We start from the raw sequence: 16,761 nt of genomic DNA, 5'->3' as shown, positions 1-16,761 counted from the left end.
TGGCTTCCAAATTTCATTGCTCATTGGGAATACCCTAATAATTCCAATATCATCATGAATTAGTCCAGGAAGGCCCAATAAAACATGGTGTGTGTGCACGCGCACGTGTGTGTGTGTGTGTATCACTGGTATGTAAATTCAAAATATTTGAAATAGTTGCCAATAAGAGCAGAGACTAATGTGCATATAACTAACTAATTTTCATACATAGCATGTGCTGTCCATTATGTAAGTGGGTGATCATACAATTATTGTGACAGTTATCAATCAAAGAAGGTGCGTGTGTGTGTGTGTGTGTAACATTAAGGTTTTAACTACTTGTTTCTTTTCCCTTTTTTAACAGCATTCCAATATGGAAGTGAAGATATGGGTGGCCGAATGCAAAGGACCACGCAGGATTCCTACCTATTTAATAGCAGAGGGATTTTCAGCAAGTGTAGATTCGTGCGTGAACCATCCCTGCTGAACTTCCCTCTGCTACACAACCTTTCCAGGGCAGGGGGACTATTCGTTTTTGCCTCTGGCTCCCCTGTGGAAATTTTCCCGAGATGGAGGTAAAGATATGGAGAAACATTTCCTGGCTAAATAGCCCTGTGGCAGCTTTTCGTCAAAGGCATGAGAAGCAGGACTAGTAAAATGTTGCCAACTCTGTTTATTGTCTATACAACGTCCCCATTCACTGCTGCTGAGCCCCTCCAGTTTGCCCTTCCCACTCTCAGACACTGATCGTAGCCTTCGTCATACGGAGTGATCAATTAAAAAAAATAACCTGGTCTGCCTTTCTGACTTTAGCATAGTTTGAAATGCAGCAGAAAAGCTAAAGTTTTTCATGGCATAGAGATTAAAAGTATCACCTGCTAATGGCCTTGTTCAAGGAGACCAAATGTAGAATGGCAAATGTCTCTATTTGAAGCAAACGAAGTTGAAACTTACAGAACAGATTTAATAGGATATAAAAAGAAACCAGAAGACCATATTCCAAGTGTTACAAGCATAAATCCAGAGTAACTCAACAAATATCAGTGGGATTATGCTAGTTTGCACTGGTGTAACAGAAGGCCAAAGGAGGCACCATAGAAAGATAGATTAAATTAAAAGCAAGTTTCATGCCTGCATTACTGTTAAAATATGTGATCCCAAGCACGCCCAGCCCCAACATGGGTACCAGTGGGGTATGCTGAGTTTTATCAGGGAAAGTGTCCAATGGACTGAGGTTGTTTGGTCATTAGGGGCAAAATCCAGAATCCCCTGTTGACTTGCAGGGGTTTTAAAATATGACTCCAACCAAAAAGTGGGTTGGAAAAGGGCAGAGATTGGGGTAGCTAGCTAGAAGGGAGTGGATTGTATATATTGTTGGCTGCAGAGCTCCATTTATGTTTAATAAATGATTGATTTTCATGGTGCTTTAGTGTAACCTATAGCAGGAGATAAAAGGAGAGGAGAGCAAGAACAAGGAACAATATAACAGAAGTTTTTGTGAAAGAGATACTGGTGAATTTTTACATCAGAGAGGAATAAAGAAAGCATAAAGGCTTGTAGCGATAGGGAGAGGGAAAGAAACATTATGAGATTCTTTCAGACAAGTGTGGCCAACAGTGTCAAAGAGATTTAAACTGTATAGCTACCCTTCCTACCATAGTCCAAGTGTTACAAGCATAAATCCAGAGTAACTCAACAAATATCAGTGGGGTTATGTTAGTTTGCACTGACGTAACTGGAAGAGAAAGCATATTGTGCTGTTCTTGACCATCCTAATTATTGTGACTGTTCACCTGAGTGTTAAGGGACTTTTACAAAACCCTTAATGAGTGCGGAATTTTCCTGTAGCTGGAAATTCCTCTTTAGCCTTTGAAATGTATGGTGCACCAAAATTTGGGAAGCTGACATCCATGAGAAGTAAAGGGAATTGAAGCAATTTGGAGGCAGTTTTGCCACTGGAATTATGAAAGAGCACCAGACAAACAGTACAAGATCTTGGACCTATCTGATGGTTGAACAGGTGCAGGGGCTCTCTCTGGGAAACAAGCTCAGGCTTAGTGAATGTGTTGTAACGGGCCTCTATTTCTGCTATGGTCCATCTGTAGATTTGTAGTTCAAATACTAGAAAGTTGTCTTAATTTCCCAGCCCTGTGTCATGCATAGGAAACTAATCCCCACACTGTTGCTTTGGAGCTCTGGGAAGCCAAAGGCATAGAACAACCTCTTCAAATCCTAGGTGAAAGAAGCAGTCCTGACAAAGGCCAATGAATTTAAATCCTCAAATTTTCTGGGGTTCATAAAAGTTATAAAAACTCAGCTTGGAATTGTGAAAATATTTTAAAGGATCTCAATTGCAGAACTTACATGTAGATCCAGAACCTAGTTGTCTTTCAAGAAACCCACAGTGGGCTCTGTTTCACTCAGCGACTATAGTGAAAAAGTAGAGTTCATTTGCTTTAAAGAAGGTTTTAGAACATATTGCAAAGAGCCTTGTTCCTGGGGCAAAGTGAATAATAAGGCCCAAAAGTTACTTGAGTCATGGCAATGAATTGAGCAAATATAACTTAATAGGCATCATGTGATTAAACTGCAGGAGAAGGGAACTGGGCCATGGTGCTTCAAACAGGTCCATAAAATAGGAAAGTCTTACATTCTGTTCACCCACTGGGGTCTTTCTGATGCAAAGGTGTGTGCTTACATGCAGACATTTTAAAACACCTATGCAAACACCTTTACATGGAAATGTTACCTGGGGATTATAACATTTCCTGAACTATTTTCTGAATGGAATCCTAGGTGATGGTGGTGGTAATTAAAATCAGGATCTGTGCAAGGATGCAACTCTGGATAAGTTTCAGAGATGACTAGTCCTCATATAGCATATTCAGATGGGCAGTGCTCTCAAAATCACTTTAAAAGGTATGCCTCTGAATACAGCAGACAACTATCAGACTCTGTCCTGAACTGCCTGGGTAGAAAGAGGCCAGCATTTAAACTTCAAGGTTTCGGTGTGGCCTGGTGAATCAAATCCTGCAGCTAGACAACTTAAGTACAAATCCTTTGTTCTGTCACCTTGAGTGTACCCCCCTCCCCCCACATTTCTAAACTCCAGTTCTTCCATCATAAAATAGGAAAAATAATGACTGACTCTACAAGCTTGATACAAGATGAAGTGAAGACCAAATCTGGCCTGAAGTTAACTGCACCTTTGCATTTAATATGGTGACAATGGGTAAACTTCAAGTCCCTCACAGGGTTACCATGTCTCCTACTTTACAGAGGACATCCTCTGCTTAAGGGCTATCTGAGAACAGTCATTTGAATGGCTGTCTAGACAACCAGAGGGAGAAAAGGGTGGCCTTAAAGCTGGTGATCCACGTTTGCACCTGAGCAACAGGGCGAGTGGGCACACAGGCAAGCTTGGTCAGGTTCCTCACCACTATGGTGAGATGTATTCTATTGCTATCTAAATCATAGTGGTTTTTTAAAAATTTGTGCCTAGGCATACAATTCCAAATTAGCATATGGACATATTGTGCACAACAGTGTCTTTCTTTTTGGTGGTACTTTTCCTCTTCTTTGGCAATGCATATTGGCTGCCTTAAATCTCTGCCTGCTGTGATCTCCATCATTTTCAGTCCCCAACTCCTGCAGCTGCTGTGTGCATCTAAAAATGTGACTGCTAAAGACAAAGGCACATTTGGCACCACAACTAGCTTGGCCCTGGGACAAGGGCTGAAAACACGGCACATTTAAAAGCACTGTGGAAGTGCATCCCCTTTAGGTTGTCTCAGGAAAGGAAGAAGGGCATAGCAGAGAAGCTCAGAAGGCTGACCTTGTTGATTTCAAAAAAGGGAGCAGGGTTGCTTGAACCTCTCGAGCAAATGAGAAGATAATAAAGCACATATTCAGTTAGTAAAGCAGCTGAGGAGCTGGCTTTGTAGGTAGGGAGATGGCTGGAGCAATGGCACAGCAGATTGGCAAGCAGTTGGTCCTGCGAGCACACAGGCACAATAGGCTATTGCCCATTAAAAAGAAGTGGCATCCCACTTCTCCCACAGAGCCACATGTTCAGAATAGTTCACTCAATGATATGGATCCTTCATTTATCATGTTGCAGTTCCCTTGCATATTTACACAGAAGTTAAGCTCTGTTGTGGAGGTTAACTGCCAGGGGTGTGTGCAGAGGATTGCACTGTTTATTGCAGAAAACATGATTCGGAAGGTTCTTTTATGATCTGTTAGTCCCCAGATGTATTTATACAATGCAATTCTTGGAGACTAGGTGAAAGTCCACAATGCTTAAGGAAGAGTCTCTTTTTAAAGGTTTGGAGTTTGCTTGATTTGCTCTCAATGAACCACCTTATACCTCTTCTACTTTCTCTATGTTTGCCACAGAAGGCACCCAAAGTACTGGAAGAAAGGAGCAGAGTGTTTGAATTGAGTTATGGATTGCCAATTCAAATGTATACTGTTGCACCTGTCCCCTCTAGGGAGGGGTTCACTCCCATAAGTCATGGAAAGTCAGCTGATACCTGTGGATTGCTTCTAGTCCAACAACGCAGTCAAGGCTTGTACTTTTGTACAGCTCCTCTCAAGTATATTTGCACATGCTATTGCTTCTCCTCTCAAGTAACTGGGGCTGGGGATAGTGTTCTGTTTCAGAGTTTTAAGGGATGTACTCTGAGGAGTGGGGAGGCAGTTCCTTGGTGACCTTTGCTAGGGACATTAAGTGAATGTAAATACTCCTTTAGTGATGCACTGACTTTCAGGGAAGGAGACCTAGTATTGCCCAGATAAGTCCCAAGGCCACTGATGAAAGGAAAATTGCAATGGGGTGTATCATATGGTCTGGGATACATCATGCAAAGACAACAGCAACAGCAGCAAGCATGGAGATATCCTGGAGATCTTCATGAACAATGCAACTTGCTGACCCATGTAGGTGACCGTGCGCTGTGGCAAATTCTCTCTAGTACTGCAGTTGAGTCACAGCAGCAAAATTAGTGTGGAGCCAGATTATGGGGCTGGGAATTAGGAAGTCTGCTTTGACCCTGAGCTGCCAGGACCCAGATCCTGGTGGTCCCACTGCACTCGGTCATTCAGAACATTCCCACAGTATGTTGCTGCATCACCTGGACCACCCTAAAGGGCACAAACGGGCGTAGTGTGAGTTGTCTGTCGCTCCCGATTGTACCTACAGTACATCTCACAAGACTCTAAAGTACACTGCTGTCTGTTTCATGTATCTTTTAGCGTATGCAACAAGATGAGTTTCCTACTAAGATACATTTATGACTTCCACGTATAAATACAATTTGATATTCCTTTCCTTAGCCCCACACTGTTACTGGGCACACTGAATCACTTTGCATGAAAAGGAATAGCCTTTCCTCCTCTGACAGGTACAACAAGCCTGCCCTTTAAAGTAAAACAAAAAACAAAAACTTGCTGCATTTCTGGGGCCAGTAACTCTATCTGCAACTCTAAGCAGCAAGTCAGTACACACAGATGTTGCATGCTTGATGCATCCATGTATGCTCCTTTCTCCATTAGAGATCTACTCATCTAAAGGAACCGTATGGAAGACACCAATGTTACTGTGACTTCTAGCTGTTTTCTGGAAACTGCATGTACAAGTGAACCTGTGCAACACTCAAGGGCACAGAGCCTCCATTGGATGCTGCATAAAGGAGGGACTGCACTGAGGACAGAGCTTCTTACAGCCAAAGAAGGGGAAGCAGAATGGAGCAGCAAAGAGAAGGCACCGGGGAGGTAAGGGCAGGGTAGAGATGTTAAGATATATTTCCCCATGTCTAACATAGACTGGAATCAAGTCACTGCGCAAAGCCAAAGTTCCAAAGAGTGGCGATTGCTGCAAGGCCTAGAAGACAACAGACTGTAAGAGTCGGAAGCACATCATGAGATCCAAGGGGATGGGCGGCTTCAGCTGGTTGCCATCTAGGCGCAGATAGCGGAGACGGGGCACATTTTCCAGATCTGAGGATGATTCATGTAAACTTGACAACGAAGTGGGGCATATCTGGGTCCCATTAATTTCTAAAGGGAGAAAAGAAAGCATGACAGTAGATTAGGAAAGTTACATTAGCCACAGATAATTGCTTTTGCATTTTTTATTTATACCCCAAGGGCACCTATCATTCATAAGTGGTCAGCGTTATTGAAAATACAATTTTATATTACTGCAATGCAGTCCCTTTTGGCCTTAAGATTTATATTTCTGTCCATTGGCGCATATTAATTCTCCTTGTCTTCTGTGAACAAGCCTTCCCTGTTTATTTCTCAACTCTCATGCCTTTTTTCATTTCATAGCACACAATCATTTAGTATTGCAGCTCTAAAATGAGAGCCAGTGTGGTGTAATTGTTAAGAGTGAGGGACTGGGACTCAGGCGATCTGGGTTCTAGTCCCCGCTCAGCCATGGACTTTACTAGTTGACTTTCGGCCAGTCACAGACTCTCAGCCTAAGCGACCGCAAATGGTTATTGCTGTGAGGATGACTGAGAGAAAGAGAATTATGTAATCTACCTTGAGTTCCTCGAAATGAAAAAAGTGGAATATAAATAAATAAAATGTTGAAATGCTTCCTGGGGCACTGCCATTCCCCAGACTCACATTTTCTTATGTCATTTACAAATAAGTAGACCTAAAATTTAGTCCTCCTAGGATAGTAGAAGGATAGTAAAACAACCTCCTTAAATTTCAACTACTTGCCTTTTACAATTTTCTTTTTATAAACCAGAATATACCCAAGATATAAAATATCCCTGGAATTTATTGATATTTATTTATTTGCCATTGCAATGTTTCTAGAACCCCCACACAGTGTAAATATTCAGGACACAAAATGTCCCATGACCTTCTGAAATTATTACAGGTCATCTTAGTCTCTTTTATGTGCCAAAAAGAGAAGCAAACCTCACCCTCACACAAAAACTGAGAGGTTGCAGCCTGAAATTAATTGGTATGCTGATTGTAACCCTTTATAGGGGAAGCCTTGTCATGCTGCTTGTAAAATCATGGGGGAAAGATGAAGTGACAAATAACCTCTACTAGCTGAAACCTGAAATTGATGCTGTGGCCTTATATAGGGGATACTTTGTATACGGGGTAGAAATATCATCCCAAGGACAAACAATGCTACTGCTCAAAAAATATTAAGAACGTATTTTTTCTCAATAGCTACGTTGGCTCAGACCAATGATCCATCTAGTTCAGCATTCTGTTCACACAGTGGCAAGCCAGCGATCCACAGGATCCCTCAAGAAGAACAGGAGTCCAACAGCCCCCACCAGCCCAAGGATCCCAGTAACTGGTGCACACAGTCTCTGACACTGGGAGTTGCATATAGCATCAAGACCATAGCCACTGATAGCCTTCTCCTTGAATTTGTTCAATGCCCTTTTAAAGCCATCTAAATTGGTGGCCCCAACTACTTCTCATGGCAGCAAATTCCATAGTTTAACTATGTGCTGCATGAAGCACTTCCCTGAGTCTCCCACCAGTGAGTTTCATGAAGTATGCTTATGTTTGTTCCCGTTTCATGTCATTTTGTGTTGGTGTTATGCCTCTGTAATATCCATGCCACCTCTGTGCTATTAGACAGCAGGGAATATTTCAAACTGTCGCATTATGGTCTGCTTTAGGGTGTAATGAACATGCAAAGAGGGAAAGCAAACTAGTGCCATCCCTTCTCCCTCTGTAGTCCTTGCTGCCATCTACATGATGAGGGCAAATTTTGTCAGCAGGAAGTATTCATGTAGGTTCCCTGCACAATTTAGAATCCAGGGTGCCAGGAATCCTGCACGCATGCAAAGGGTTCTTTGCTGCAGACATTTTCATTCCACACACAGGCAGTAGCAAAGCCCACAAAGTCCATTATACCCTTAAGCAGAATGCCTAAAAGTCATTAATTGTTCCCAGAAACATGTCATGGACATCTGATACTGTTTGAAGGGTTAGAATGTGGATATGTGGTTCCCTTTCAGTGTGAGAATTTATTGGGTGGGTATTAACGAGACACACACCTACAGGTTCTAATTCTAGAGAACAATTCTTCATTATGAATGATACTGCTAAACCTGAGGAACTTAAACATGTATAAGTGTGTGGACTACAACAGTCATCAACCCCAGCCAGCACTGGCCATCATTAGGGATGCTGTGAGTTGGAGGTAAGAAGATCTGGAGGGTACTGGGTTGGAAGAGGCTGCTTTAGAGAAATTTCTAATGCTCCTCCAGCTACCCATGGGAAGAGTTTCAAGTAACCACTATTTTCTTTCCTAAAAGCCCCACATTTGAGATGTTAATTTATCTGTCTCTAAGCAGACATTTTTCCAAGCTCAGGGGCATAACAGCACTTCATGGGTTTACCTCTCTGACTCATAGAACACTTAGATGTGTCCCACTGTAATAGGAGAACAAGCAGGCTTAAAGCACAAAATCAAATCATGTGCAAACAGCTCCATCAGCGTCGAAATAGCAGACCGAAGGAAATAATAAATGGACAAGCCTGCCATTCCAGTTCTAACTGCCAATAAGAGAGGCTGAAAATAGGCAAAGTTGAGAGTATTCTTGCACCATAATGATGTTGTAATGAGGCTGATTTTAAATTGTCACTGATGCATTCCTTGCTATCCTGGGATATTTTGGAATAGATAATTCGATTACTTTGGATTGCAATATCTGAGGTACAAAGAGCATAGTGCTGTGGTTTTGTCTGTCAACAAGGATTCTTAGTGCTATTCGCATGAAATTTGCTGTTTTTGTTGTTGCTGCCTTCTTGGGGCTATAAGAGGGCAGAACTAGGATGCTGCTTGATCCTGGTGCCTCTCTCTACATGTATTTTCTCTTGTTGTCAACAATGCAACTTGGGCAGCAAAGCAAAAGATATAATGAAGAAGTGCATCTCTTATTAAAGAGTAATAATGAAGTCGTTAGGGACGCTTTGACTGAAGTACTAATTAAACAAACCCCATTATCAGTGAAGTATCTGCATCCACAGGTTACATGCTCCTGTTGTGAGGAAATGCCTTGGTCCTCACTGTACAGATAGAATAACTGATCCTCTGAAACTCAAGTATATCTTTCAAAGGAAAATATTCAATCCTTTAAGCCTGTTAGCATGTCAAAACTTCTGAAGGGCTTAGGAACCTTTGGAGGACTAACTGAAATATTACAATCAAGAGCAAGCGTAAGTAAGCAGGAGGTCTCCAAGTGTTTTGGACTGCACTTTGCAGCATTCTTTACCAGTGATCTACGGGCAGGAACTTCCGAAAGCTGAATGCCAAAGTATCCAGAAAGAAAACTATGCCCACCACTGATCAAGTTTAATTTAGGTTTTGCTACAGCATCCCTAATTGTCACCCAGCCTCCCCTTAAATACCTAATCATGGCGAACGCTGCAGTGTCAGGAAGAAAAGGATGAATTGCAGCTTCACATTTATCCACTCTCTAGAAATAGGTCTTTAACTTGCAGACCAAGATTTAAAATGTGACCTTAACCTAACCTTCGACTACAAACTCTAGTGAAAGTCTGAATCCTATGAATTTAAAACAAAAACTCACAGTTTTAGAGCCAAAAGTCATTAGCCTGAGTTCCTGCCTGCGCGCTGTTGATCATAGGAGTTATTAATGTTGCATCAACGAGCTAGCTTAGTTGAAAAGGAATGTTTTTGCCATGAAGTTTCCAGATGTGAATAAAGTTACTTAGAATTTAACTGCAGTTTTTGTGTTTGGGGCCCATCATACAAGTAGGCTTTATTGGCCTAAATTGTTGCCCCAGAGTGCCAGACCTTTAAACCATTGTGAAAAATACAAGACATGTGGGCTTGTGTTAAAGTGCCATGGCTTATTATTTCCTGTGCTTGTTAAGGATTTCTGGAAAGAATTCCACATTCCTGCTCCCCTGCAGATGTTTTCAATCAAGGCAGCAGGTGGTGGGAGCTCCAGCAATAGCAGCATCTCAGGGTAAGAATGGAAGAAACTTTGTTATTTCCCCAACCTTGCTTGTGTGTTTTGTAGGATGAGATTCCTTCTTAGGCTCTGCTGGAAAGTGTGTGAAGCAAACATTGCTAGAATCACAGAGGAGTCCTCCATCTCATTCCCATTTCACTTTCCCAGACTTTCTGCACCTACAGATAAGGATAAACTTTCATTTCCCTCTGTACATGCATACTGTCCAATTAACTTGTCTTAATTTTAAATCTGAAGTTATAAAACATAGAATCCCTTGATATTTCATCCCTTGATATTTCATCTCAGTATTACTCTTGCTATTTTCTGTTTATAATTGCTCATTATTTTACAGAGAGGGCTGTAGCTCAGTGACGGAGCACGTGCTTTGCATGCCGAAGGTTCCAGGCTCACTTCCTAGCATCGCTAGAGATAGCTGGGGCATCACCAGCCTGAAACCTGGGAGAGCTGCTGCCAGTCAGCATTGATAGTACAGGGCTAGATGGACTAAATGTTCTCAGTATAAGTCAGCTTCCTAGCGTGTGCCTGTGATTGCACTTGGCGGTGCTCCCTCAGCAGAGTAAATACCTTTACAATAAAATGCAGAATAATAAAACATGGAACCTCCAGAACTAGAATACAAAGGGGGAGCAAAAGATCACCATTAAGGGAAGGAGAACAAGATGCCTTATGCATTATATTTGACCATTTGAAGCTGCAGTTACTTGAGCTTTTATTGTGGATGCTGAGCCATTCATGAAAGAGCCATGTTAGCACGGCCTGGTCCTGGCTCCCTTCCCCACAAAATATGTTCTCTGGGGGGGCCTAAGCAATTGCTGACTTGTGCTGACTCACTTTCAATCGAATTGTCATTCAAGTAGAGGTGCTCCAGCTTGGTACTAATCAAGGGGATGTTGGTGAGATTGTTGTGCGCCAGGTGCAAGACCAGCAAGTTAGTAAGGTTGAAAGAGTTCTTGGGCAGCCCTTTGTCAGAGAGTTTATTAGAGTTAAGCCTGATGAAAGCCAAGTTGGAGAAATCTTTAAAGTAGTTGCTGGGGATGTTGTCAATTTGGTTCTCATCTAGGAAGAGCTGGTGGATGGCTTTGGGAACCCCAGGTGGCATCTTATGTAGCCTGTTGTGAGCTAAGTTGAGCTGCATGAGGTTCTTCAGCCCCCTGAAAGTATTCTTTTTGATGTTTCCATCATTCAGCTCATTGTGATGGAGGTCTAAGAGGAGGAGATGGTCCAGCTTGTTGAATGCATTTTCAGGGATCTTCCGGATCCGGTTCCTGCTCAGTCGAAGCTGTTCCAGATTGGGAGGCAGATAGCTGGGTACTTCTTTAAGATTATTCTTCTCCATGTACAGGAAGACAAGTCTGTCCAACTTCTCCAGCACTCGATTGTTCACTGTCTCAATGCGGTTATTATCCAGGTTGATCCACCGCAGGTCTGTGGCATTCTTGAAGGACTCTTCAGAAAGCTTATCAATGAAGTTGTTCTGTAGGTAGACATAATGGATCCTGGAGGGGATGAATGGCACTTTTCTCAAGTTGCGGCTGTCACAGTAAAGGGCTGAAGGGAAATCTGGAGGGCACATACATTCTCTGGGGCAGTCTGGGAAAACTGAGGGAGGTCCTGGTGGCAGAGGTGGAGGCAACTCTGTAGGTTCCACTGGTTCAGAGGGTGGGGGAGTTGGACGCTTCTTTGGAGGTCTGACTCGCCTTTGTCCATTCACAACACAGATCAGCACAAGAAGGAGTGGGAAAATCAGCCTGGCAACCCCCTTCATGGTCTAGATAGTTATCTATTAAAAGACAAAAAAATAAGAATAGATCTATAATCCATATATTTTAGCACAGTTTTCAATATTAGCTCAATTTTCTCCTACAGAGAGTTTTCCTAAGTTTCTCCCTGTCACTAGGGGAGCCTAGCTAGAATATCTGTATTGGCTACAGTGGGGATTTAAAAATAGTCTACAGTATTAAACAGGTCATTTGGTACATAACTTTTAACTAATGGGCAGAATAATCTAATACACTAATTATATCAAGAATGGGGTGAGATATACTGGCACTGCTATACCAGTTATAGCAGCTGGAGAGAGAGATAGAAAAGCTGCTCTAATTTTACATGAGAAAATACAAAAAGAGCAAAAAAAAAAAAAAAAAGGCAGGGGAGGCAGGTACACTGCAAATGACCCTGGAGGCACCACCAAAGCTCACCAATCGGGGATTGTTCCAGTGATGATGCAACACACAGGAAGAGCCAAAAGGCATATGATGCTGGGGACACACCACCAATGTACAGCTGCAAAATGACTTCGGAACACACTCTCTCTGCCTCAGCGGCTCTGCAACAATTATCCTGCTCCTGCCAGTTCTTCAGGCAGGGGTTCCAATTCTTTTATATTGCTCACAAAGACCATTTGGGAGCACAACACAGAAAGAAGAGTGAGGAAAGACTACACAATAATGCATGCCCATGGCTCCCTGGGTGGGAAGCTTATAAAGAGTCCACACAGCTCTCCTGGGACAAGGGTTCCACCAAGGGGAACATGCCCAACATCCCGAGGGAAGGTCCAGGACAGTCAGCTAGGAGAGCCAGAGGCACACAAAGCCTGCAGCAGCCTCCAGGGGTGCTCCCTCCACAGGGTGTGGGGGTGGGAAGCAGGAGCGATCTCCATGTAAATTATGGTGGGGGCACAGGAGAGTTTATCCATGAAGGCGCTCCACAGGTAGACATAATTAACTCTGGCTAAGACAAAGGGCACCTTTTCCAATTCTCAGAAGATCCAACAGAAGATGCAAGAAGAGCCCTGAATGAGCGGAACAGCTCGCGTTTTATATGACATGGGTACAAATCTAGGGTATGGTCCTAAACTAGGAAAGGTGGAGAGGGTGCACCTAGGCACAGCTGAGTCAGTCAAGTGGAGTTCTGCATTGACCACTGTCCCATCCTCTACACAGACCAACTAGCCCATTTATTTCCCTTGCACTGGTCACCTAGGTGACCTGTCCTCACACACACCTTGTTGTCTGATATGCCTGATCTCCCAGGGAGCAGCCTAGCAGGATTCATTGGTTCCTCTCCTCCTCCCCATCCAACCTCCAGCTGACTGTCTCATATTCCCTGGCAGAAGGACCTGTCCCAGAGGCGTGCCCCGAGAGCATTGCCAACAATCTACCACTCCCGAGCAGCGAAGATACAACTGATATGCCAAAGTCAACACCTTTATTTAAAACACACCTGGGACAGAATGAATCCAGAAAGACACATGGGGAAATACCAGCTGCATTTGTTGGAATGAATTTCAACTGCATTTGCAGAAATTAAATTTAGCAAACATTCAGAATCTGCTGAACTTGACCAAAACTTTTCATTTAGATTCTACCTGAACATGTTAAAATATCCCATTTTGTTTGTTTGGATGAAATACATTAATGTGAGATTTACTAACATTTATGAACATATGCTACTGCAAAGCTCAATTTCTTCCAAAATCTAATTGCTAGTGCATGTGAGCTGTCAGATTTTGAGTCATTTCACACATCACGGCTAAAAAAAAACAACAAGTTACACCAGAACAAACAAGCACTTTGCCTCCCATGCGCCCACTGCTTCCACTTTGCACCAGCTTTCTCAAATTACTCAGGTGAGCCCCTTTCTGGGTGGTTTGATAAGACATCCAATTCCAGAATTCATGAGTTGTTGAGGAACAAGCAACCATGGATGTTAACCTATGGATTCTTGTTGAGTTAAAACTCTGGGTTTTTGTCAAAGCAGTGGATTCAAAGCAGAGGTGGCAAGTGCACGGGAGTTGGGATGTATGAGACATTTCCTTTAGCTCATTTTTGTGCAGCATTGACCCATTTCACATTTTCTAGACTGAGTGCATCTCAGAGCTAGCAAATACATCTCTGAGCTAGCAAATGTGATCCACAGCCCCACCTCCCCCTGCAGCATTCATTCATTCAAGAAATGCACCTGAGAAAACTTCTAGGAATAAATCAAGCAGATGCACTGCAAGCAATGGAAAAAGAATGTACACATTTCTAAGACATGCACACTTGAGGCACATATTTGGAAAATATGCAAGATTTTCATGCAAAAAAGAAAAACAAAGACCAAGCTCACACCCTGATACAGACTCTGGTCAGAAAGAGCCTTGAGATAGAATTTGGAGAATGCTGGCAAGCTCAGGATTTGCCAATTCACACATCCCTAGACTGGAGGCAGCATGCTCACTCGTTCCGGCATGGTCTCAGCAAATGATGGCTTATTTTATGCATAGTCACTGTGTGTGAACCTGGTTAGACGCTGCATGTTACAGCGTGAGAAGTCCATGTAAGTTGCTGTCAAGTAGCTGCCAGAGAACTGTCAACCGTCAAATTCTTCATACATCAAAGTGGGTACCTTAGACACATGGTGAATATTCAGAAAAATAGGCATACAGGCAGTGAACAAGTGGGGAAATAGTTACATCTGAAATTAGTAAAGGAGAGTTTTAAAAATGTTTGTGCTATTGCTATTATTAATATTCATGTCTACAGTCTGCAGCGGCTGAAGCGCTCTGGGCAGTTTGCAATGGTTTGATTTGTCATTGTTCCTTTTGCGAATGTGCTTGGCTCTCTTTTCTGCTGTTCTTTGCCTCTTGTGTGGGGAAACAGATATGGTATATCTGCAGAGTCGACCTTTATCATCCATACAAGCCCAGGGTGTTTAGTTCACTCTAATCCCCAACTGCAGCATTGCAAGATTGCAGTTTTTATCACAAAAGTTTCTTCAACTGTGAGGAAGCATATGGTCATCACCTCCCTGGTGTTCTCACAGTCTTCTTACCCACACTTCCCTCTTGTCTGCTGCAGGAAAGGGACAGGAGAAGCTGCATCCTCCTTCACAGTTGTGAACTTGTAAAAGGCGGGTAGGCCCTCCCAGTTGCAACCAGCAAGCCTCTCTGCCCTTCACTGGATGCCAGCAGGATCAGCAGTAGCACTGCTGGCTTCCAACCTCAAGTACAGAATTATTGCCTTGAAAGGGGAGAGTAACTGCATTTATCAGGGATTCTGCCAAAGCTCATGACTGGTGCTGCAATGTATGCATTGTTTTGCTTTTTCACTAAGCTCTTCCAGCTTCCTACATCTTCTTTGCTTACAATACAGATTGAAAGGATTCTGTATAGCAAACACTGCAGCTGAGAATACTTTGTGCCTGATTAGCTTCTTTTTTTTAAATACATGGCTGGATGAGTAGAATGCATTGGCATCTTTTGCTCTTCTCTGCTAAATTATCTGTTGTGTGAAACATTGTTCTTTTAGGCAGCAGATAGAGATACTGCTTTCAATACCAGACCTTGCTGCTAGAAGAAATGTGATTATGGTAGTTCTTTTGCTGAATTATAGATTGCTTTAGTAGAAAGGCATTCATTTTTATGAGTAGCTGATCTGAGAATTGAAATATTGAAATTGGATAGTTTCATCTGAAGAAACACGATTTAAGAGCAGACCCATATAGAAAAAGCATCTCTAATCCCCTACAATTTTGGCATCCAACTAATGATAGCCCTTTAATAGATTGTAGTAGTGGTTAAGTGACAATCTTTCGTATGTTAGGTTTCATGCTAATGGGTAGTGATGATAAGCAGCTGTTTCCATCTGCTTCCCCTGGCCTCACAAAGGTCCTGTGAAACAGACGAGGCTGAGAAACTGTGACAAGGTTTGCATGAATATCACAGCCCACCGTGTGCCACAATTTGCACAGCATGTGCTGGATGCCCTTTTAGATATTCAAACCACAGCTGGTGGCCTGTGTGACTTATGAGAAATGTACAGTATAAGCAAGTGTGGCTTATGTGAGGGTTAAAAAAGCCCTCTTACAACCCATGGCCTGTTTTACAGCTATTCAGTCTTCACATAAGCCACTCTTGCCAGGGTTCACACCAGAAGCAAGTGCCTGCCATGGCGAGGATAATCCAAGTGGCCATGAGCACACACTGTAAGCTGCCGTGGCTTAAATAAGCCATGGTGGGCTGTGGTGATCATGCAGAGTGGCTCACTGACCACCCTAATATCATGTAGTGTGGTGTTCAGTGGCGCAGGGACTTGAACTGGAGCCCTCAGTCAAGGCCTGCCACTCTGCCCACTACAGTACGTGGGCACAAGCTTGCGAGGAAGGAAGCAACGACGAATAAGCATGTCCAAGCTTTGCAGCTGGCTGCAAAAGGAGGGACTCCAAGCGCGTGCTGCATGCTTCCCTTGGGGGAAATAGATGATTCTTACCATCCTGATGCTGCATTGTGTGCCTCTCTGCCCCTCCATGCTCAGCATCTGTGTTCTGGTCCCGATATGGCACCACTGTGTACATTGTAAAATCATTCTTTATTTGTGAAGATGGTGATTATGATGATTGTAACCACGCAGCCTTTTAATGATTTCTCTAATTTTTAAAAAACTGAAGAAGTTACACCGATGCCCTATTCATCACTAGTTTCTGTCCATTCCTCTTCTGTGCTATTATTTCAGTTGCATGCATCCCCCACAGCTAGAGAACCGTAGTGTGTATTCTGTAATTGCACATGACTGCGGCTAAGCCCTGCAGTATGGATTCCCCCCTCTGCTGTGCAAAGGCAGGTGTGCCGTGGCTCTTTAGGTCTTAAAATCCTGAAGCAACAAGGTGGTTCATTCTTAAAGGGCACAGTGGTTATTATCATCAGAACCATGTGGAGCAGCCTTCCCCAACTTGCACCCTTCAACTCCCTGAGATGTGGGCTGCAACTCCCAGCATCTCAGCCAGTCACAGAAGTTGTAAAAAC

At 43.0% G+C, this 16,761-nt stretch overlaps 1 protein-coding gene across 1 annotated transcript in view; it reads right to left on the bottom strand.

The window, feature by feature from the left end:
* Positions 1-637: 637 nt before the first annotated feature.
* Positions 638-16,761, bottom strand: part of LOC123030928 (proline and arginine rich end leucine rich repeat protein) — a 30,313-nt gene continuing 14,189 nt past the window's right edge. The window contains exons 2-3 of the mRNA XM_044445282.1: positions 10,809-11,757; positions 638-6,039 (exon numbers count right to left, since the gene is read on the bottom strand). Of these exons, the coding sequence (XP_044301217.1) occupies positions 5,864-6,039; positions 10,809-11,742 (1,110 nt within the window). The 5' untranslated portion in view covers positions 11,743-11,757 and the 3' untranslated portion in view covers positions 638-5,863. The remainder of the gene's footprint in view (positions 6,040-10,808; positions 11,758-16,761) is intronic.

The sequence above is a fragment of the Varanus komodoensis genome, unplaced genomic scaffold (assembly GCF_004798865.1).
Source record: "Varanus komodoensis strain SLA01 unplaced genomic scaffold, ASM479886v1 scaffold1, whole genome shotgun sequence".
Lineage (NCBI taxonomy): Eukaryota > Metazoa > Chordata > Lepidosauria > Squamata > Varanidae > Varanus > Varanus komodoensis.
This window is presented reverse-complemented; position numbering and strand designations above follow the sequence as displayed.